The 24021-nt window shown below is 41.5% G+C and overlaps 2 protein-coding genes across 5 annotated transcripts; one reads left to right on the top strand and one right to left on the bottom strand.

Annotated features, from left to right (window-relative positions):
• Positions 1-187: 187 nt before the first annotated feature.
• LOC146683136 (uncharacterized) lies at positions 188-3101 on the bottom strand. 2 transcript variants are annotated; one of them, XM_085446005.1, is made up of 3 exons: positions 3038-3101; positions 1966-2524; positions 188-639 (listed from the first exon to the last, which is right to left on the bottom strand). In XM_085446005.1, the coding sequence occupies exons 2-3, from the start codon at positions 2511-2513 to the stop codon at positions 498-500; spliced, it is 690 nt and encodes a 229-aa protein (XP_085302131.1). In that variant the 5' UTR covers positions 2514-2524; positions 3038-3101; the 3' UTR covers positions 188-497. The 2 variants fall into 2 exon arrangements, with proteins under 2 accessions (XP_085302131.1, XP_085302132.1); XM_085446006.1 differs by having other exon boundaries at positions 1966-2520; positions 3038-3095.
• Positions 3102-5392: 2291 nt separating this feature from the next.
• On the top strand, positions 5393-22551 carry pip4p2 (phosphatidylinositol-4,5-bisphosphate 4-phosphatase 2). 3 transcript variants are annotated; one of them, XM_085445701.1, is made up of 8 exons: positions 5393-5664; positions 10555-10679; positions 11672-11778; positions 12365-12488; positions 13108-13182; positions 13757-13809; positions 18726-18816; positions 21649-22551. In XM_085445701.1, exons 1-8 carry the CDS (start codon positions 5559-5561, stop codon positions 21790-21792), a joined length of 825 nt encoding a protein of 274 aa, XP_085301827.1. In that variant the 5' UTR covers positions 5393-5558; the 3' UTR covers positions 21793-22551. The 3 variants fall into 3 exon arrangements, with proteins under 3 accessions (XP_085301827.1, XP_085301825.1, XP_085301828.1); XM_085445699.1 differs by having other exon boundaries at positions 5394-5664; positions 10531-10679; XM_085445702.1 differs by lacking the exon at positions 13108-13182 and having other exon boundaries at positions 5396-5664; positions 10531-10679.
• Positions 22552-24021: the final 1470 nt, after the last annotated feature.

Genomic DNA, 24021 nt, shown 5'->3' with positions numbered 1-24021 from the left:
TTGGCATTGTGTAAACACGCACTTGAACACTTCAGACCACCATAAACGTCTTCTTTTATAGAGGTTCTCACACATGCTGTTACTATTCCTATTAATTCCTATGGAAGCAATAAGAGTGTCCTTAGTTATTTTTATGCAATGTTTTTGCAGTATAGGTTAATTTCTATTAAATAAACAGTAATGTGGTGTAATGTGTTTATTTTAAGAAATGCTACAATGTTCATTTTGTTCTGTTGTGTCAAACGTTGACTGTAAAACTAGACTTTACAACTCTGTTCATCAGAACTCCAAGAAAATGTGACATTTATTCATTTCTGCTGATTCTTGGTTACACGTTTTATTTTGGCAGGTGAGCTGGTGACATAATAAGGTGCAAATCAAGTGTGTTTTGTTCTCATTACAAACCACACTCATCCTGAGCATGCATGCATGGACTACATCGTTATGAGACATTCATATCATATAAATACAGTTCAAATAAGGGGTTTCCAGCATCATCAGTGATGGATGAGTTTTCTAAGTCGAAGCTGTACATTGAGAAGCGTCGCCTCCAAAGTGGAAAACTTCTCCTCCAGGTGGTTAGCCATGTGGTCTCTGCCTTCGAGAGCATCCCTCGTATTTGCGAGATGCTCCTTCATGCTGCATGGGATGAAAAATCACAAGCAAACACGACAAGAAGTCAAATTTGAACAATTCCCTCAAATGTTCACATCTAATAGAGCCGAATGTCCAAACTTTCAATTTATATTTGTGCCAGAGCCTCGTCTCAACCAGATGTCCAGACAGATGTGTGCAGGGAAATACTGGAAATGACTCAGATTGGCTGGAAGCTGTTTTCACTCAGCATGTTAAGCAGTTAAACACTGGTCCAGGGTTCCCCAGAACCTCACTAATAATAATTTAGGACAAACCCCCAACAACTGGCCTTGGATCACTTTTTGGATCCAAGCCCAGCTGGAAATGTAGCTGCTATACTTCTTTACTATGTGGCTCAAAGTTGCATCTAATCTGTAGTAAGTACAGTAGAGGAAGTCTGTCTATAAATATGCCAAAACCCTGATTAAAGCACCAGATTTTTGCATCATTAAAGAAGAAATCAGGGGATAAGCATTAATTTTCTCTGCATGAAACCAAGTACTGCACTGCATTTTAAAATGAGCAATGGAAGACATCATGGCGTGGTTTCACAAGAGCAAGAAAAAGGGGAAAAAAGAAAGAAAACTGCGGATAACAAAGACAGATGGATACCAATATTTGGACCAGACCGGACAGTCTCCCACAGAAGCTATGATTCTTTCCGGCAGATTTTTTTCTTAAGTATTTTTATTCATTTTTAGCCCTGATTGAGGTTGTCATAATTCATGCATGACACGGTTAAATAACAATAATTAATTAATAATTATTAATGGAGTGACACATCAGTGTCCGATGTAGTGGTTTATGCGCAAGTACTGACACAAATACAAGAAAACAGCCTTTGAATAGCTGTCCAATGTAGTGACCACCTTGCCTGAAAGGGTTAAAACTCTGTTTCTTGATGCCACTGTTTATTTTGTTTATTGATGCCATATTATTTCTATGTAGCATTAATATCACTTTGACTTTCAGATCAATCCATAGACCTTGAGGGAAAGGTCGGAGGCCAACTATGATGTGTTTTAAATCATTATACAGTACTTTCTATATATTGACAACACACTGCCCACTTAGAATCATAGCTTCTAAATTATAAGGCTTTTTGTCAGTTTTTGACCAATAAATCATTAAATTGACATTGAAGACCTCAGTAGATGTAAATTTTAATTCATGGGGTGTGACATGACCCCACTCTAAACCTACAGAGTATTCATTTAAAACTTTAATAACATATAATAATATATAGCCTATTTTATAGTATTCACCTCTCCACCCACCCGCTGATCTCAGGTTATTCCTCCTGAATTCTCCACTGTTATTGTTTCTTACCTTGTAAAGACACCCCGCTCCTTGCCCTCTTTCCTCTTCTCTGCCAGAGAGACAAACACGGTCTCCACGCTTTGTATAGTTTCGGTCACTTTCTGGTGGTCTGATCGGATCCCCTGGACCTCCTCTCTAGCTTGGTGGTCGTAGGACAGCCCTCCCTCTTCCACCCCGCTGGAGGTGGACACCGCCTGCAGGGCGGCCCTGTTCTGCAAAACAAGCAGACGAGACCTGGCAAACTCTTTGGGTCCTGCTATGTTTTCCCAGCAGATTGGAGATGATGGAGGGAGCCAGAAGCGCTGCGTGCAGTTGACTGGCTTTTCTGAGGACTCTGTTGTGAAGGGGCTGTCAGCAGGGAAGCTGTGGAGCAGGTGCAGAAGAGACGATCCAGAGCCCCACTCCCAGTCCTCGAAATCCGACTCCCCTGACCCTTGCTCAGGGGGGAAACTAGGAGGAGGACTTGCTGGTCCTCCATCCTCTGCTGGAGAACAGATCCCCAACAGGAGACAGAAGGACAGGAAGAGCCAAGCCCTGCTAACTGTCCCCTGGAGCATCTCCAAACTGGCTGCATCAACAAGAAAAAGACTTAGACACACAGGAATCACCAAAGAAAATCCATTCACCGTGTTTATTATCAAGTATTCTCATACTTAAGCTTCCTGTACAAGAGAAAACTACTGTGTGAAGGGCAAGAAATTTCTACTGATCAATAGAAACATGAAAAATAACACTTAGACCTCTTGATTGCATGCATTCAATGACATAACATTCAAAATAAAAGCATGACGTTTATTATGTTAAGTTCAATAACAAATAAGCTTAAATAAATTTCTTAATAAATTACACAAAATAAATCCAGTACAAAACCAGAGAACATACATTTGTGTTTTTTCTCCTGCAGTTTAACCGGAAATTTGCCTCAGTTTGGTAGCGTCATAGTTGGCAACAAATCAAAACTGCAAACGCATCACTGAAGGAAATCCTGAACTCCAGATCACCGCGATGTTTTTTTTTTGTTTTGTTTTACGGATGTGATGCGAATTTTCATTCTAAGATGACTTTTGTTCAGCGGTCTTACCTTACAGAGAGAGCACAGAGCAGTCTCTGTTTGTGCGTAGCGGCGCTCCTCTGGTGCCTGCAGCCGTCGGAAAAAATGAGTCGTTCACTGCAGACTGTTACATGCAATCTGAATCACTTTTACTGGCCCGGTAACAGGAGCTTGGATTTTCCCTCAGTGGAAGGGGATGGGATGGGAGATTGTAAAATGCATGTGAGGTGTGGGTTACAGTAAAAGCTCCCTGCTGGAGGGAGAGAGCGCCATTCTCTGGATCGTATCCCTGATTTGAAGTGTATTTATTTCTTTGTGAGCTTCATTTTCTGTGCTCATTTGTGCTTTTTTTTTGGTTTTTAGAAGTGAAGACTTTTTAATTTGAGTGGCAGGAGGAGAAGGAGGTGCGATGCTCTGGGTATTTATGAGCCATTTACAACATCCAAAACAGCTACAGCAAAACGCTCGAATTAAAACACCAAATCTGCTTCTTAAACTTGCTGGTCTGAAACCATCCCTGAGTTACATTTGAACACGATGGTGTCCTGCAGTTACTGGGGAGAAAAGAGTTTCAAAAAGTACCCAGACTGTCCATGAGCTCAAAACTCATGCAGAGCATCTGTAGTTATTTAGCGAGTTTTTTGAATGACCAGAGAGTGGATCCACACAGCCGGAGGCTTTCACCCTGACATAAGCTGCAAGGAATGGGACACATTTTGGCACAAACAAGCCAGGGTTTTGCAATTTAAGGGGAATGACGAGCAGTTTTCTGAAAACAAACACTAAATTTAAGGATGAATTGTAAAACATAAAAAGGGTGGGACTTAAAAACATTACACCACCACGAGATTCTGTTTATGCAATAAATCACTGGTTTGGCTTAAGTGTGCCTCCTGCCTCGCAAAGTAACGTTTTAAAGGTATTCACTGGTTATTTTAGAAAATAACATGACAATAATAAGAAGTCGAATAAAATTAAAATATGAATTCCAGTTTATTTACATGGTTCAATAACACTTCATTTATTTGATCTGTTTGTAAGAGTTGACTACTTTTATAGTAATTTTGTATCTTTATGCCGTTGTTGTCACCAGAAAGTGACCTAATGTGACTTTGACCTTATTTTAAAAAACAACACTAATATTCTCTTGATGCAGCAAAGCACACAGGTGTGGAAAGAGTTCACTTTATGAGCATGTGTGCTGGAAAATATTGTGATTCACTTTTAATTTTTCTTTTTAGTGAGAGAAAAGCTTAAATTTTACAACTGCAATTCTGAAAAAAATTGGGATGCTGGAAAACATGTCGTCAGATGTTTAAACTTAGAAAGTGTATCTTTTTCAGTCAAACTGAAAAAGGAGTGCTGTTTATAGTATGAACAATCGGCTCTATGAAGGCCATCTGTGTGGTTCACAGATTTGTATAATTGTGTCCAAATGTTGTAAATACAGTGAAAAGCGAAGTCCAAAACTGACTCTGAAATAAAGAGAAATCTGACTCACAATACTTTGAAAATCCTGGCAAAAGCCCTGATCACTTGTATGTTTACCCCCTATTTTGGGTGGTTGTTATATCTGAGGCTATTACATGCCCAGAGTTTTTTTCTTTTGTCATTCATACTACACTAAAGTAATAGATACACAAAAATACAGACATTTCTAAAAAAAAAAAAATTAATTATGATTTATTGGTTATGACTTACTCTCCTGTAGTTGCAATTGCAGGACAGTCTGAGCAGTGAGCTATCAGAACCTTTTCCTGCAGTTTTGTAGTTTTCTGTAATGATTTCTTTCATTGACTACAGCAGCATTCCTTTATCATGTACAATCCTGTACTGAGACTTACCATTATAACTGCACTTCTTATTCTTATATTAAATGGGATTAAAAGTGCAGTTAACCATATTTACACTGGGAGAAAACGGGAGGTATGCTTAACAGTTACTTAGTTTTGGTACTCGTGGTCCTCCATATTGTAAAATGAGTTTGCCACCCCTGGTCTACATAAAAAACACAACACAGCGGGACTTTGCTGAGTGAACCTGACACCACAGCCGTGTATAAATAGTAAAATATGGGGCGAGCGTGCTCTGACTGCACTGCCCCGGACCTCAGTAATCCCACAGTGACATCTAGTGGCAACAGCCGTGAGTTGCTGCTTTTTCTTGTCCCACCATTTAAATTCCCAAACTTTATCGTCGCGTTTGGATTTCAGTCATGTCGTTATTATTCTTAGGCTTAAATATGAATAAATATGTATTTGGGGTATTAAATGGAAAACGCTTTTTAAATCAATGCAGTTTATCAGGAAAAAATAAAAAAAATTCCTTCAGTGTGCACCAGCATGAACTCTGCCCATGCCCGGGGCCATATCTGAGAGGGGCGTGGACCACCGCGGAGCTCCTCCCCTCTCCAGGCTTCCGTCAGCGGGGCTGCTGCTGCTGCTGGACCGGAGCGAGTCGGCACCAACAACCAGCCGCTGGCTGCTCCTCCGTGCTGAGGGAAAACTCGGTGCAGCCAGGAGCCACCCCGTCATTTCTCACGGTCAACGACATGGCCTCCGACGGCATGGACGAGCGATCTCCGCTGCTGTCGGGCCCCAACTCCGAGAATGTGACCCCAACAGCTCCCCCGTACCTGCAGGATTCAAGTCCCCGAGGTAAACACGCCACACGCAGCACCCCGCCGCTTGCATGCTGAATCATTTTCAGGGCGTATCGAGTTTGTGTGAGTGCGTAAATAAAGCTGCAGCAAGGCGAGGCAAGGGCATCGCTGGGAAATCAGTCGGCAGCTGACTGAAAGGTGGAGCTTGCACTGTGAGAACTGGAGCAGTGGGTTATAGAGGAGAGGGGCCTGCGATAATACCAGCAGTACCATCAAACAGTGTTTTCAGTGCAGAGATTTCTACATCACGATTCACTGGGGCCTGCCGTGATTTTGTCCAGCAAAAAAAAGAAAAAAAAGAAAGAAAGAAGGTATGAGCTGAAGCTCTGCAAAGCCTCAGTAGATTTTGGGTTGAGTGTTGACGTGGGAGCACTGAGGCATTGCAGATGGAGGCAGGCGAAGCATCCTTTTGTCCAGCTGCAGATCAACAAAAGCACCCACAGGTGTGCCCTTTATGGGAGAAATAATGCAGCACGAGTTAAATGTCGTGTTCTCCTGTTTTTAATGATGGTGAGTTTTGCTCGTTTGCATGGTGAATGCACTGTAAGCGACGAGCTTGAGCCTTCTTGCATGATTTGCAGCTTTCATACAGCAGAAAACATAAACATGTAGGTTACAGCCCACAGTGCTTATTCTCAGGACTGGCAGCAGCTGTCTGCACTGACCTTTGCTCTGAATATAATCTCCTCAAATTCTCAATATATTCTTCTCCACAAGAAGAAAGACGAAGCAAAGTGCCTGTGGGAGCTGCAGAAATGCATGATCTCACATAGAGCCCTCCTTGTGTTTTGCTGGCATTAAATATTGATTCAGGCTGTACTTTGACTTCAGTTCACATTCTCTTGTTTGAGGATTAGATTTTGAGTGCTACTTTCAGTAGTATTTGACCTTTTTTCCTGTTTCTGCTTCTACGTTTTTGTCAGCAGCCTGACAGAAACAACGTTTCTTTGCTTTGCAGCAGCTCGGGATGGTCGGCAGCAAATGAATGGACTCATTGACCGTGTAAATCAGTTTAAGGAGCATTTCAGGCCAATTTCAAACAAACAGAGGAGAGAGAGAAGTGCTTGTTGTTCTCGAGAAGTCTAATCCCACAGAATTCATATTTCACCACGGGATTAAACTCTTAATGCTGGACTGTAATAATCTAAGAAGCAAGAGCCTGGCTGGATGCTAACACAGTGACACAGTTCCTCCCCCCTCCCTCTCTGCAGACTGGATTATTGGCTAATTCCAGTTTGGGTTTGTAAAATCAATTACTTTGATCCTAAAATGCCAAAACTGTGACATTTCCCAGAAACACAATGACTGTGATGCTGCTTTGACTAATGAGCAGCTGCATTAAGGCACTAAAGTGAGCTGTGGCTTGAATTTAAATTTTAGGATATCCATGTAATACTTGTTGTGTTCACTGGAATTATTCTGTAGTAGCAGGTAGAAATTCAGTGGTTCCTGCTTGTTGTTTTTGTTTTTTTTTGCCCTAAAATAATCAAAGAAAAACAAGCATGTCTGCCTCGTTTAAAATGAAGCTTTACCAGCTTCACATTATCAGGACTAATTAGTCTAAGGTGAAGTCATGAAACGTCAATATTTTAACAGGTTTCTTTATATGAAGAGATCCAGTTACCCTGCTATTACAATACCGAAATAGAAAGGTCTGATTCTTCTTGTTAGCAACTCATGGTCACTTTAACAGGTACACCTGTTCAACCGTTCATTAATGCAAATATCTAATCAGCCAGTTGCATGGCACTAACTCGGTGCATTGATGCATGAAGACGACTAACTGAGAATCAAACTGGAGAAGAAAGGTGCTTTAAGTGACTTTGAATGTGGCGTTGTTGTTGGAGTCAGACGAGCTGGTTTGAGTATTTCAGAAACTGCTCATCTACTGAGATTTTCCCCACACAACCGTCTATACAGTTTACAGAGATTTGTCAGAAAGTGAGAACAAATCCTGATCTGATAGAACGTCAATAGCAACTGAAAAAAGCAAACGACCAAGATATGGAGAACAGGATCTCTGAGTGCAGAACATTTTGAACCTTGAAGCAGATGAGCTACAGCAGCAGAAGATCACCCCAAGTGAGACTCCTGTCAGCTAATAACAGGAAACTGAGACTACAGTTCACACAAGCTCACCAAACCTGGACAACAGAAGACTGGAAGACTTGTGTGATGAGACTTGATGTTAGATGGTAAGGTTACTGACCACATCCATCGCTTTATGACCGCAGTGTACCCAGCCTCAGATTGTTGCTTCCAGCAGCCATAAACAGGTTTTTTTGAACATGACAGTGAGTTCACTGTGCAGGCGACAGATTTGCAGCAACTGTGTGATGCCATCATGTCAATATGGGCATTACACCATGGAGAAAGCACCTTGTTGAAGCCATGAAGAGTTAAGGAAGCTCTGAAGGCAAAAAAAAGGGGTCCCATAAAATCCCGGAAAGGTGTACCTAATAAAATGTCTGGCAAGTGTATATAAATTCAGTTACATTACTTTGAAAAATCAGTTAATTTACTTTCTCACTAAAAAAACATTGTTATCTTGTTTTGTTTTGTTAGTAGTAGAAACTTTCAGTGTTTTATTTATCATGAAAACACAAAGTTAAAAATATTAACTTGCTGACTCCACCATTAAAGAGCTGCCTCCAAAGAGAGAGCAGCTACCGTGTGGAAGCGGGTGGGTTACAAGAACATGTGACCAATGACGAGTCTTTATCACAGGTCAGTGGAAGAGAAAAGTAATTCAGTCTAGTTAAAATAAATCAGTTATCAGTCACGGATTTGCAAACAGAGCCGACCGAACCCAATGCCCTGTCTGACTGATTAACACTAATCAGACGAGTGGAGGAGCTTTATTGATATCTGGCTGAACTGTTCATAGGTGGAAGCTGAGATGACTGAGGCAAAGAACTGCCCAGCCTGGAAAGACTCCTCCATGAATAAAGAGATCAGCTGTCGAGACATGCTGTCCTTTAGTAAATGAACACAACAGGAGACACGGTACAATAACATTGATCTTAACATGATAAAAGCTGACTTATCATCTGAATCAGAGCAGCACTTTATTAGAAGACAACCCAAACCAGTGTGCTTATACACAACCAAGATGTTTAGATTAATAATGTATTGTAATAGTGTAAAACATAGATGTAATTAAGGCACATTGTTTGCAATTTTTATACTGTGTCTTACACACATGCACTAAATGTCTACTAACGTAGCTGCTTTGGGAGAGAACTAGATTTTCTTTCAAATTAACTCTCAAATTTGTGGCTAGATCTTAAAGACTTCAGATTAAATCTAAAATGTTGGCTGTAGTGAGGGATGGGCAGACGCATTGTTGTGTCGGTAAAAGGAAAACTGTAGTATTATTTTAAGATTAAAGAGATCATTTTTTTCTTGCCACACAGAAAGGTCTCCAGAGCTGCTGGTGTCTGAATACCAGATGTTCAGCTTGGCATTCTATCCCACAAACCACAAGTGAAGTCATCGAGTCAATACCCTTAAAGCAGGACTGTATGTTGTGGTGTTGGTGGTGGTTGCAGCAGAGTCTTCTCGTCTTTCCTCTGGCTCCTTGTGAAAACCTATAGCTGCTGTCTTCAGTGTCAGACGTGCATTAAAACACACAAAGCAGCAAGAGGAGGAGAAACAGACCTGAGACTAAGTCGGGGTGGATACTAACACGGCAGAAATTTAGATTTAATCCTAAGGTGTTGTGGAATAATAAAAAATATTCTCCATCTGGTCGCACTGTGTTACATTTTAGATTAACAAAGCGTAGTAGAGGAGGATTCACTTAGCTTTGTTGTGTAATAAGAGCCACTCTGCTGCCTGAAACTCAGTGGGAGTGTCCAGTCTTGGCATGCTCGCGTCGTAGTCGTAGCCAGGTTCGCCCAAATGTAGACGGGTGTCCCATCTGTCCCTGTGGTGTCAACCGGTTCAGAGTCTCTAAATGTCGGAGCCAAGCACGTTTACCCACCGACCCATGCCATTATCTCATTCAGGGCGAGATTAGATTCTAATAATTAGTCGATTGTTAGATTGGATGGCTTCTTCGTGTCACTGAGCCGTCAGTCGGGTAAATGAAGCCAAACAAAGAGACTGTATATTCTGATATAGCTGGTTAATATTTTTTTGGAAAGAAGCTTGTCATGAATCCAGAAAGCATGTTTGCGTCCTCACTTTTTCTCCGGTGCCTAAACATATTTAGCTTCCTGTCATGGAGGGGGAAGAGCAGCAGCTCTACATACCACATCTGGATTTAGGAAATGTATTTTGGCATTTTAGTTTAGAAAAATGTGAGACTGACATCTGAATGAGTATTTAAGTGTTGATCGATATAAATATGATTTCAGCTTGCCAGAGCTTAAGAATATAGATGGCGTAATTACTGTATACTCACATGTTATTTAAACCTCTGCTCCTGTTAATTAAAATTAAACTGATAGAGGTATTATGGTTAATTGTGTAACTACAGATTTTATTGGCTTTAGCTACGTTACAGACAAGCAGAATTTTAAATATGCCACAAAGCCATTGTAGTAAAGGCAGTGGCTGGTGCAAGCCTGTAGATTAAATGTTAAAACTCTGAAATACAGACTAAATACACGAGGTTAATGTGGGATTAAACAGTACAGAGGTCATTATGGTGGCCACTGTAGTCAGTTCACAGTAGGCCTTGCAGACATAAAGAGAAAATCTTGTCTGTAAATGGAATTATTCAGGTACTATAAATTATTCTGTTTCCAAAGTACAAACTGGACACACAAAGCCAATTTTTTGTTCATGAAGCTGCTTTTCTCCAGATGCATGCCATTAACATCTGGCTGTGTGCTTTGCCTTCCTCTTCTCAAAGCCGAACTACCTCCTCCTTACACAGCCATCGCCAGCCCCGATGCCGGCGGTGTGCCTGTCATCAACTGCCGCGTTTGCCAGTCGCTCATCAACCTGGACGGAAAGCTGCATCAGCACGTGGTCAAGTGCACTGTCTGCAATGAAGCTACAGTAAGTGGAGGCTACATCATCACAGGTGTCGACAAACTAAAACCGTAACAGTTCAACATTCGACTTTCCTCTGTATCTGTTACAGCCTAAATTCCCTGTTGAATTTTATTGTCAGGCACATTTTTGCATGAAAGAATGTTTGATTGACTTTCAGTGCTCACATTTGGACTGCTTTTTCCCCACCTTTGCTTCTTTGCCTGCCTTTATCGCTTAAACTGATGTTGACATTCGACCAAATTAATCAGGGCCTAAGGCTGCCAGTGTGACAAGGAGTGCAGGGAGAATGAATGACTGTCATCACCAGCGCTCGGGTGGGAAATGCCATTAGCACAGCTGATATTTTTGGTCGTTATGCATCCACACGGACATCTTATATTATGCTACTCTGCACCAAAACGATGCACGGTTTAGCATCTGGCCTCGAGCTGTTGTATCTTACTGTAAATATAAAGTTAGAGAGTCACATGACCAGAACTTGATTTTAACCAGGAGTTTCTCCAAGTTTTGTTTGATTTACACAGGCAGCGCAAAAAAAGTACACTTGAAATATTTGTTTTTAAGTGTGTTTGTAATGGTTTCATTCAGAGGATGGTGGTTTATGTTGGTAATTGACTGTTACAGTTGTTGACACCAGCTCCAATGTCGTTTTTAAGAGGGTTTAGTCTGCTGTGATGGCTGGATACAGAAAATCTGAAATAGAGGATAAATTCTCCCCCGAGCTCATTCTGCTCATTCTGTGTTGAAGTATAACGTGAACTGTGGATGAGCTAAATTTAAAGCAGTGCATTCTTTACTCTCAACTTTCAGATCATAGTGGTGTCAGTGGGCCCAATAACCCTAATGTGGTCACAGCTTTGTGGCTCCATGCAAACGTGCTCAACAGGTGCAACCAATCAGAAGAAACTTGCTTAAAGGAGTTGTACTTTACTACTGAAACCAAAACTTTTCTAAGCATAGCAGTTTTAACTCATAGTTTTTTATGTTTCTTTTAGCCCATTAAGAATCCCCCTACAGGGAAGAAGTATGTGCGGTGTCCCTGCAACTGCCTGCTCATCTGTAAAGACACATCCAGAAGGATAGGATGTCCTCGACCAAACTGGTACGGAACAAGAAGAAACATTCAGACAGTTTACCCCACTGATGCAATAAGCCACACAGTGCTTCAAAACTGAATCTGGGGCTGTGGCAACATGTTGGCTCTGTAACAAGTCAAACAGTCGCGTAAGGTAAGGTAAGGTAAAGACCAAGGAGCTTGGAAAGAAAAGCGTGTGGACTTCTCTAAGTTTCTTGAGGATGTAAGAAGCTTTTCGGATGAGAGGTGAAATATCTCTTTAAAAAAACCATTAGAACATTACATTAAAACATTAGAGGTTATCTAGGTCTTTATGCCTTTAAGAAATTCCTGCAGTTTAACTAGTTGGTGTGTGTCTTCTAGCTTCATACATGGATAAAGCTGCATATCATCTGCTAAGCACTGAAAATTTATGCTGTGCTTTCGAATGACAGTGTCCAAGGGAAGGATGTATAATGTAAAAAGAATTGATCCCAGCATGAAACTCTGTGGAACTCCATAATGAACCTTAGTATGTAAACAAGACTCGCTGATCACATGAACCAGTTGGAGTTTTAGTTTTATCTATATCAGTTATTATTAATCATAAATGTCTTCTTGGTTCCTCTGACAGCAGACGCATCATCAACCTGAGCCCAGTGATGGTGATCCCCGAGGAGCAACCCGCCCAGCCAGCGCTGCCCATCCAACCCGAGGGAATGAGAGTGGTCTGTGGCCACTGTGGCAACACCTTCCTAGTATGTAAACCTGCAAATACAACCATCCTCAGTCAGGCACAGGCTTGTTAATGCAGAATCTCATTGCTGTGCTGTTGTTGGTACGTGCATATATACGTAATTTTGAGAGCCTCGCCATATGTTCATGTTTACAGAAAACTACTGCAGTAAATAGATAAATTGCTGAAGGATTGTCTGCTAGCTAGTTGTACTTTATGTGGGGTCAGCTATTCATTAAAAGCACAGAATTACATCTGCGCGTGGCTGGCATGCATTTTCTGCATGTTTTCTTTCATTGCGTGTCTCACCAAACATCCTGAGTACCTCTTGACTGAGCATGGCCGCACCTTTCCACACAAGTTTCCCTCTCTAACATGCTCTCAACCTGCTTTTTGCAGAGTTTTCTAATCTCGGATAAAAATGGCTTCCTGCCACTCTTTGTTGATGTTACTATCAGTGCATTTGACATGTTTGGGTTGAGTGTAACATGTCACACATGCATTTAATATTTCACATAAGCAAGGTTATGTACACAACCTGAGCCATTGAGTCAGTGTGACACAGACTCGAATGTAAGAAAAATAAAGTCAGTGCTGTTTTCCTCTTAACATCTGCACATTGCTGCTTGCGGCATCTGCAGGGCAGTGAGGACGCCAGGACATCACAGCCTATGTCTGGTCTCCCCAGTGATGGCTCTCCACCAGCACAACAACAGGTTGAGAAAGCTGGTCTTACTGGTGGACTTATTAACAACAGCCTAACCCGCTCCAGCTCAATTTGTGGCCTTATTTACTCTGACTTTGTGAACATCTGGCTTTGAGCAGAGCTTTGATCAATTAAAAAAATAAAATGTAAATTTTTTTTAATGCATTAGGCTCTAGAAGTCTGCGCTAAATTGTTTCTTTTTTATTGCCGCTTGCTTACCTTTAGGTATTTAATTTATTGTTATTTCTAACCTGAAGCCAGATGTTGTCACATGTTTAACTTCACCGTGACCCTTGAATTAATATGATTTGGAGTGATTTAACACTAGATGAAATATCAACTAACGAATTATGACTCTGTGTGCTAACTTAGCAAGAGTGCAGGATAGATTTAGACGGTTCATTAAAACTGTTTCAGATCATTTCCAGTAAGCCTTTTGCTGATTTGTTGTTTCTAAAAAGAGTAAGATTGTAGTGTTTCGTTTCATTTCTGTGAGCCTGTGCATGCGTGTGTGTCTCCGTGCGTGTATACGTTTTCTTTGTGCCTTAAAATGAAAATGCTGATTTCTTTTTATTCCCTCACAGTGGATGGAGCTTCGATTTAACACGCTAGCCAAGTGTCCCCACTGCAAAAAAATGTGAGTCCATCAAACTTTCACACAGAGTTCCCCTTCACACAGTCGCTTTAAGTGGATATCTGCATGTTTATATTCTGAATCAGTAGGCACAAACCAAATTTTGATGAATGGGAGTTTTCTGGTTTCTGCATGCTTTAGTAGCATAAAGCTGAACTTTGGAGTAGGCTGTTCATGCAGAGAGCAAAAGAACAGTGGCATTTGCCAAAATGCAATCTTTAATCTTTAATGAGATCTGTGCTCACAGCCCAGCACTGTGCAGCTTGACAGGACCTCTCCAGAAAACACCAGAACTAACAGGTTCACCACTGGAGCCCCATTTTCTTCACAGAGGAGAGCAGATTCACACTGAGCACACATGACAGATACCACGCCATCTCCAGACTCTTTCACATGTGTATATTTATCTTCATAATGAATGACTGAATTAGTCTTTGTTGCGGGGTGGGGAGGAACACCATGACATTCCCATACATCTCACCAGCATGTACTGGGCTGATCCTGATGGGATATACCTGGAACACCTCACCTTGGAGCCACCCAGGAGGCATCCTGGTTAGACAGGAGTAAAAAACAAAAAATTAAACAAAAAAGCTAAAAAAAAACCAAACAAACAAGCATAAAAAATAAAAGTAAAATTCAGGAAGGAAAAAACATTAAGTTCACTTTCCTTCAAATAGACAGCTGTACCAGTGTCTTCACAGCTGGCATCGGTAACAGTTCTAAATCTTGTGTTTGATAAACCCAAAGTTTGATAGTTTCTTGTGGTTTTCTTTCTACACTGAACAAAAATATAAACGCAACACTTTTGTTTTTGCTCCCATTCCCCATGGGATGGACGTAGAGACCTAAAATTCATTCCAGATACACAATATAACCATCCCTCCCAAACAGTGGTCACAAATCAGTCCAAATGTGTGGTAGTGGGCACATCTGCTATATTGAGATAATCCATCCCACCTCACAGGTGTGCCACATCAGGATGCTGATCTGACATCATGAGTAGTGCACAGGTGTACCTCAGACTGCCCACAACAAAAGGCCACCCTGGAATGTGCAGTTTTGTCTCACAGCAAAATGCCACAGATGCCACAAGCAATGAGGGAGCGTGCAATTGGCATGCTGACAGCAGGAATGTCAACCAGATCTGTCGCCCGTGCATTGAATGTTCATTTCTCAACCATAAGCCGTCTCCACAGGCGTTTCAGAGAATATGGCAGCACATCCAACCGGCCTCACAACCGCAGACCTCGTGTAACCACACCAGCCCAGGACCTCCACATCCAGCAGGTTCACCTCCAAGATCGTCTGAGACCAGCCACCCAGACAGCTGTTGGAACAATTGGTTTGCACAACCAAACAATTTCTGCACAAACTGTCAGAAACCGTCTCAGGGACGCTCAACTGCATGCCCGTCGTCCTCATCGGGGTCTTGACCTGACTCCAGCTCGTCGCCGTAACAGACTTCTGTGGGCAAATGCTCACATTCGATGGCGTCTGGCACGTTGGAGAGGTGTGCGCTTCACGGATGAATCATGGTTCACATTGTTCAGGGCAGATGGCAGCTGAGAATGTCCCAGTTCTTGCATGGCCGGCATACTCACCGGACATGTCACGCATTGAGCATGTTCGGGATGTGCTTGACACGCCGGACAGTACCAGTTCCCACGAATATCCAACAACCTCGCACAGCCATTGAAGTGGAGTGGACCAACATTCCACAGGCCACAATTGACAATCTGATAGACTCCATGCAACGATGTGTTGCACTGCATGAGGCAAATGGTGGTCACACCAGATACTGACCGGTTCTGGGTCCCCAGACCCCCAATAGCGCAAAAAACTGCACATTCCAGGGTGGCCTTTTGTTGTGGGCAGTCTGAGGTACACCTGTGCACTACTCATGATGTCAGATCAGCATCCTGATGTGGCACACCTGTGAGGTGGGATGGATTATCTCAATATGGCAGATGTGCCCACTACCACACATTTGGACTGATTTGTGACCAATGTTTGGGAGGGATGGTTATATTGTGTATCTGGAATGAATTTTAGGTCTCTACGTCCATCCCATGGGGAATGGGAGCAAAGACAAAAGTGTTGCGTTTATATTTTTGTTCAGTGTATTATCGCAACTGTTGTTGGCATTTGGTGCCATACAAATAAAATTAAATTGAATGAACTCATTCATGCTGTACGTGAACATCAGCTGTGCTTCAGAGCTCTTCTGCTGAGAAAGTAAACTTCCCATGTGTTTCTCCTCATTTCTGCTGTGTGCTGCACAATGCAGTTCTGCTTTAAAAACTACAGTAAGTAAAAAAAAAAGTGTTAACTACATTTTATTTTCAGATGTCAGTTTCCAATTTAATCTGGGAAAATTGTCAGGTTAGCCCGTTAACTATGAAAATGTCTGGTTTGTTTTTTCCAACTTCATGATTTTGCAGTTACAGAAAGGAAGCCACTAATTTTACTTCATGTCTCATAGAAAGAAGTACTGCAGTCTGCTTTTTGTTAAAATGCATTTCATTATATTACAATTGCATTGTCTAATGCAGCTCCTGGGATGCAGTTTTAGTGCTTATGATAAAGCCAGAGGAGGTTTACAGCTCTGCAGTTAGTCAGCAGAGCAATGGTGACTTTTACCACCGTGCCCTGTTATGTTTGTTGACATCCTTCTGTAACTGAGTTCCTGTGGCTCTTAAACACTTCCACTCTGCAATAGCATCACTTACAGCTAATTGTGAAATGTCTGGAAAGGAAGAAATTTCACAAACTGACTTGTTGCAACTGTGACATCCTATTACAGCACCACACTCCGAATTTAGAGCAACTCATTCTATCACAAATGTTTGTAAAGGCAGACTTTTGTCCACATAATGTACACAGAAACATTGAAAACAACATGCAAGCTGAAAGTAACAACTTTCAGGAGCCTACACTGTTACATTTGATTGTAAAATAAAAATAAAAAGAACCCATTAATTAGCTGCCCCAAACAGGAGATTATAGAAAATAACTTTGAATTGCAGGATGCCCTTCCTGATGCAACCCCAGACACATTCATGTCTCGTCCCAGCATTGAACCAGACATCCTATGCTTCTTAAGCAAATGTGTAAACCACTACACTATAGAGCCAACTAGTGAACACATGCAAATCGGTATGATTCATTATATCCACTGAGCTTTGTGAAATCTAAATTTGGTCAGCAGAGTGAAGCTGAGGCTGTGTGAAACACTGTACAGTGTTGTTACACTAAAATCCCCACACAGCTTACTTTAAAGTTATTTATCTTTATTTATTGGAGAAGTAATTCACCATGAAGGCATACTGCACATGAGAAAAAGCAGAATAGAAAAAAACATAGACATTTCACTTCTGTATAGGCATTAACACTTCGCCATGTAGAGCTGTGGTCTAGTATGACTCAACTATGAAACCAAACACTTGAATACCAGGAGAAAAAAAGAGGGTGTGGGGCGATCGTGGCTCAAGAGTTGGGAGTTCGCCTTGTAATTAGAAGGTTGCCGGTTCGAGCCCTGGCTTGGACAGTCTCGGTCGTTGTGTCCTTGGGCAAGACACTTCACCCGTTGCCTACTGGTGGTGGTCAGAGGGCCCGGTGGCGCCAGTGTCCGGCAGGCTCGCCTCTGTCAGTGCGCCCCAGGGTGGCTGTGGCTGCAATGTAGCTTGCCATCACCAGTGTGTGAATGTGTGTGTGAATGGGTGGATGACTGGATGTTTAAAGCGCTTTGGGGTCCTTAGGGACTAGTAAAGCGCTATACAAATACAGGCCATTTACCATTACCTATTGAATTTATGTTTAAATTCACTGAGATGCAAAGGTTTAGAGGGCTGGATTTGCAGTTCTTGGAAGGAGGAGGGGAGGTAAGCAAGGCTAATCTAGACGTGTGACACGTATTAAAGTTTGGCCTCACATGTAATGTTAGTGGTATGAGGGTCACAGGTCTGAGGAGAGGAGGAGGGGTCACCTCAGAGAGGTTTTTGTCCTAATGAGATGATGCAGACAGTGATGGTGAGATAAGCAGCAACTATAACATGACACTACTTCTACCCTTGTTTTCTGTGTAGTTGGCTGATGTACTTCTTTAAGTCAGTGAACTTCATTTATTATCTCTGTGCAATACTTTTACCACTCATAGCTTTTCCAAAAATTCCTATCATCGTCTCTCTCATCCTAAAACCCCCTTTCCTTCTTTATTACAGACATAAAGGCTGAGCTAAATATTTTCCCTTAATTCTCATTGAGGAACTGAAACTTCTGTTCTAGTAACACCTTTCCAAAGAGAAGTCCTCTTAATTTAAGCAGATAAAACGGTAGTAATTTCCCTCTTCTGTCTACATTACTAAAATGAAGAGATGGTTCTAGTTCACTGAATAAACAGCTAGTAAAAGAAACAGGGGATGTGAATGCAGTAGAAAAAAAGTAGAAGGCAGTAAATCAGGTGACCAGGCACCCCTAAGCCATCTGAATGCCAGTGATCCCTGAAGAATGCTTCAGTCCTGTCACATGAGAGGCATGTGAGAGCTGAGTGGGGGAAGGAAAGTGAAATTATAGTAAAGTTATGCCAGTCTGCTGCTTCAAGGCAGTTGAACTGTGTTTGTTTAGAGGCTGGATGGAGTGGAGGTTGTTTGAAGCTGGACATGTGACCGTCCTGGAGCGCTTACAAGTGTAACTTAAAAAAGGAAGTGAGACTTTTGGCAAACAGATTTATCATCAGAGCATGGTGAAGTAAGATCACTGGGACAATGTGTGGGGACTTCCACTGGATTACAAAATAAAAAAAATAAATAAGACAGTGTAACATCTACATGTAGTTTGTATGTTTCAGTCTGTATCCGTGTGGAAACCCTCTAAATGTTTCTCCCCAATTTCTTTCTTTTCTCAATCTCTCTCTGCAGATCCTCCGTCGGCAGTGCGCTCCCTAGGAGGCGCTGTTGTGCTTATATAACTATAGGAATGATCTGCATTTTCATTGGAGTGGGTTTAACAGTAAGTACGCTTTGATCAGTTTGTGCAGATACTATCCAAGTAAGTAAGTCACTCTTTTGACAATGAAAATGGACAAAAGCCACCAAGTTAGCTCAGTACAAGCAAGATGTACAGTGGGGCAAAAAAGTATTTAGTCAGCCACCGATTGTGCAAGTTCCCCCACTTAAAATGATGACAGAGGTCAGTAATTTGCACCAGAGGTACACTTCAACTGTGAGAGACAGAATGTGAAAAAAAAATCCATGAATCCACATGGTAGGATTTGTAAAGAATTTATTCGTAAATTAGGGTGGAAAATAAGTATTTGGTCACCTCAAACAAGGAAAATCTCTGGCTCTCACAGACCTGTAACGTCTTCTGTAAGAAGCTTTTCTGTCCCCCACTCGTTACCTGTATGAATGGCACCTGTTTGAACTGATCATCTGTATAAAAGACACCTGTCCACAGCCTCAAACAGTCAGACTCCAAACTCCGCCATGGCCAAGACCAAAGAGCTTTTGAAGGACACCAGGAAAAGTATTGTAGACCTGCACCAGACTGGGAAGAGTGAATCTACAATAGGCAAGCAGCTTGGTGTGAAAAAATCAACTGTGGGAGCAATCATCAGAAAATGGAAGACATACAAGACCACTGATAATCTCCCTCGATCTGGGGCTCCACGCAAGATCTCATCCCATGGGGTCAAAATGATCATGAGAACGGTGAGCAAAGATCCCAGAACCACACGGGGGGACCTGGTGAATGATCTGCAGAGAGCTGGGACCAAAGTAACAAAGGTCACCATCAGTAACACACTACAACGGCAGGGAATCAAATCCCGCAGTGCCAGACGTGTTCCGCTGCTGAAGCCAGTGCATGTCCAGGCCCGTCTGAAGTTTGCCAGAGAGCACATGGATGATACAGCAGAGGATTGGGAGAAAGTCATGTGGTCAGATGAAACCAAAGTAGAACTTTTTGGTATAAACTCAACTCGTCGTGTTTGGAGGAAGAAGAATACTGAGTTGCATCCCAAGAACACCATACCTACTGTGAAGCATGGGGGTGGAAACATCATGCTATGGGGCTGTTTTTCTGCCAAGGGGACAGGACGACTGATCCGTGTTAAGGACAGAATGAATGGGGCCATGTATCGTGAGATTTTGAGCCAAAACCTCCTTCCATCAGTGAGAACTTTGAAGATGAAACGAGGCTGGGTCTTCCAACATGACAATGATCCAAAACACACCGCCCGGGCAACAAAGGAGTGGCTCCGTAAGAAGCATTTGAAAGTCCTGGAGTGGCCTAGCCAGTCTCCAGACCTCAACCCCATAGAAAATCTGTGGCGGGAGTTGAAAGTCTGTGTTGCTCGGCGACAGCCCCAAAACATCACTGCTCTCGAGAAGATCTGCATGGAGGAATGGGCCAAAATACCAGCTACTGTGTGTGCAAACCTGGTAAAGACCTATAGTAAACGTTTGACCTCTGTTATTGCCAACAAAGGTTATGTTACAAAGTATTGAGTTGTATTTTTGTTATTGACCAAATACTTATTTTCCACCCTGATTTACGAATAAATTCTTTACAAATCCTACCATGTGGATTCATGGATTTTTTTTTCACATTCTGTCTCTCACAGTTGAAGTGTACCTCTGGTGCAAATTACTGACCTCTGTCATCATTTTAGGTGGGGGAACTTGCACAATCGGTGGCTGACTAAATACTTTTTTGCCCCACTGTAACTGTAACTGAGCTAAAGTGAAATAAGGTAAAACAACAAAACGTCACAAAAAGAGAATCTGATCTGCATCATATTTCATGACACAGCAGTAGAGACTTTAAACTCTAAACCACAATTCACTCCCTCCATGTGGAGGTGCTAGAGGACGAGTCTTCAGCAGCATCACCCAGTGGGGTTCACAAATTGTCAATGAAAAACTTCAGTGTAGAGCATTTGTATTTATCTGTACTTTATGAATAGGAGTAAAGATCTGGAAATTTCCATCAGACACTGGTGTTGTGACCTGAGAAAATGAAAACTGTATATATGTTTTAGAGATGACGAGAAAGATAAAAGTGACAAATCTACAAAACATCCAATGCATTTCCAACCACGCCTTGTTCAGTGTTTCACAGAAACATATTTAATATAATGAGCTTATACTTTTGCATTTCAGCTGAGGCATGGTCTCACAGGCTGGCCAAAAAAAAAGTGATTGTCCGGTTGGCTGCAGTAGTTTTTTGTCTTTGGCTGGGTGATATTAGTTGCAGAAGGTGCAGCACCAAAACTATCCTTTTCACTGCTTTGGTTGCTAACAGATTGCAGCAGTTTCCTATAGTTTGTTTGGAAGATGCCAACTTATCTGTCGCTAACCAACCACTGAGTGGTAGTGAAATTCGCAAAGGTGCTGTACAAATCATAAATGGACATCATTCCCCTTGAAAGTAAAAGTTGTGCCTTATCAGAAGGCACCATGTTTCAAAACATGCAGCTTTTACTGTGAGGGTAACTGTGTCTGTTTTCAGGTTTCCCAGTTTCACTCCTGCTTAGAAAGCAATTAGCAAGGATTTGCAAATAACTTGATAAACTACGAGCAGCCACGGCAAAATACAAGTGACCAAAGCAAACACAAGGAGGATTTCTGTGCAGGGAATACACTTTTCCCCCTAGCGCCTGCTTGCTGCCAGGCAGTCGCCCACTGATCTCTAGCCTTTTATGACTGGAGCCTAATCTGACAAAATGCATATAAGGGGATCTTTTTAAATACAAATCGATGATCTGTATTTCTATAGGTGTAACTATGATTTCCTCCATGCTGTCTTCTTCCTCCCTCCCCCCATTATGTGTAATTATAGGTTGGCACTCGGGACTTCGCCAGACGTTACAACGCCACCTACGTGTCCTGGGCATTTGCCTATCTGCTGGGCCTCATCTGTCTGATACGTGCCTGCTACTGGGGGGCTATCAAAGTGAGCTACCCAGAGAATAGCTTCGCCTAGAGTGATCAGAACATGTGCACGGCTGGAAGAACAAAACTTCACTTTTAGTTTTTTCATCTTGCTCAGATTTCAGTCATGTTCGGCGAAGTGGAACATCTGTAGAGTGAATGGACAGGAGTTTGTTCAAGAAAGAGTATGCTGGTGATTTTTCTTCATGTTCCGTTTGTGTCTGGAATATTTTTGACTTACTGAACAAACCTACTGCCTGTCAGTCAGTCCTGTATCGGTCCACTGAGACTCAAATCCAGTCCAAGTCTCCTAAAATTGTTCAAAGTACAGAATTAAGAAATTGAAATGATTTTTCTTGATGAATGCCTGAATTAATTGGTTCACATGCTGATTTTAGAAATGATAGTGCAAGAGACTGGCTGGGTTTAGGATTTTTTTTTTAAAATCAGTTTTCTTTCCTTCAGCAGCCTGAATGACGTGACTGCACTCACTTGATTTTTCTCGTTACCGACCAGACCAAATTGAAACAACCTAAGAACAGTTTTCCCATTGCACTACAATTATATGCAATTGTGTTGTTTTGCTGCTAGTTAATGTCCAGCTGCAGAAAGCTGCATATTCATACTGCATTGTAACCATTTCTCATGCCTGTGTACACTGACATAGTATTGCTATATGATTTTAACTCCTGAAAATGTTGATTTTTGAGGAGAAATTATCCTTAAATACCCATGTGTGCCAACTTTGCTTCCAAGTGTTTAGTCAGGAAGAGTGTCAGATCAAGAGGAGCTTGTGTTTTTTTTTTTTTTTTTTTTTTTAAAAAAATCATTTCTTTGTGCCATGCAGCTTTTAACTCACTACAGCAATAACCAGTTTGAGTTGTTATGAAGCTTCCTGGTCCTCTGTCCCCAAGCTTTTCACCGTTACCTTCTCAAAATTATCCACAAAAACAAAACAAAACATGGTGACTCACGTTTGCATGCCAACTTTTTTTTCTCTTCCAGTTTTAGAGGTAGTTGAAGCCTATGATGTTCCTGTCTTTGCTCCTTCTGCCTGTGAGTTAGAATGTAAACCCTCCTCCCTTTGCTTATATCGCTGCTCTTTGACCTTCAGTGAACTCTGTCTAGCTAGCATTGCTATATGCTAACTCAGCATCCTATCTCTTGACCTTGACCGGTGGGCACAGTTCAAACTCCTAACCTTGTTTTGAATGTGATTATGACGATGAAGCAGAAAATACTAAGAAATACTTTGTACATAGTTCAAATTCAGTACTTGGGTAAGTGAGTATGTATGTAGCGTGAGCTAGAAGGTAAAGTTGGCTTTTTAAAAATGATAATTTATCAATAAAAAAAAAAAAAAAAATCTGCCTGTGCTGATTTGTTTGTTTGTTGAGTGAGATCAGAGTTTAAGGATAAAATATTGGCCGCTCGTTGTGTGATGAAGCAAATAGAACCAAATCAACAGCAAAAAGCAGTCTGCAAAGGTTTCTGTAGGATTACCACACAGCTATGCTGGTCCCTTTTTTCTAATGCTAAACTAGTTTTGTTTTTCTGGCAAGTCTGCAGCTGTTTTATTTATTGTTCAGTCTTTCAACAGTACTACCAAGAGATCTTACTAAAAATAGTCTTTGGCTCACCAGAAGTAATTCATGTTTCACTGGACTGAATTCTGATGCGTTTTTGCTAATCTAACAAATGCCCAGTTCAATAATGCAAGAAAGACAAGGAAAGCTGGAAAGAAAACATACAATGATTTTGCACCCTAATTTATGAGGTAGTCCGGCGTTGTGATTTTATTGTCATCAGAAGAAGATTTCAGAAAACGAGAAGAAATAAGCGGTAGTTAATTGTTTTAAGTCTAGCTGTATTTTCCAGGTGAGTCTTCAGCCAGTTAACTGTTCAGTTTTTTTTTTGCAGTAGCCGACCTACTATAGTGATGTGTAATACCAATTTTTTTTCTTTTCTGATCTGATACCAAGTAAACGCAAACAAGCAAACTTTATTACAACAAGCAATAAGGTTAAACACTACACAAGCTGTACAAGTACATTGTAAGAACACAGATCTGTTAATTAATGGCAAGTAACAGAGTAATAAAATATAATTTCACTTGATAATGGTGACAAACTGCTTGGACAATTTGGTTCTCCTTTTAAATCAGAATAGTACAGTGGCCCTGAGAGGCCAAACAGACTGCAGCTTCAGAAAACACCAGCAATAAGAAAAACACTGAAAAAGCACACAAAACAAAACGGAAATAGGAAAAACGAAGACACAA

The sequence above is a fragment of the Copadichromis virginalis genome, linkage group LG22 (genome assembly GCF_057382275.1).
Source record: "Copadichromis virginalis isolate Kocher_CV1m ecotype Utaka linkage group LG22, C_Virginalis_male_GT1.1, whole genome shotgun sequence".
NCBI classification, from domain to species: Eukaryota; Metazoa; Chordata; class Actinopteri; order Cichliformes; family Cichlidae; genus Copadichromis; species Copadichromis virginalis.
This window is presented reverse-complemented; position numbering and strand designations above follow the sequence as displayed.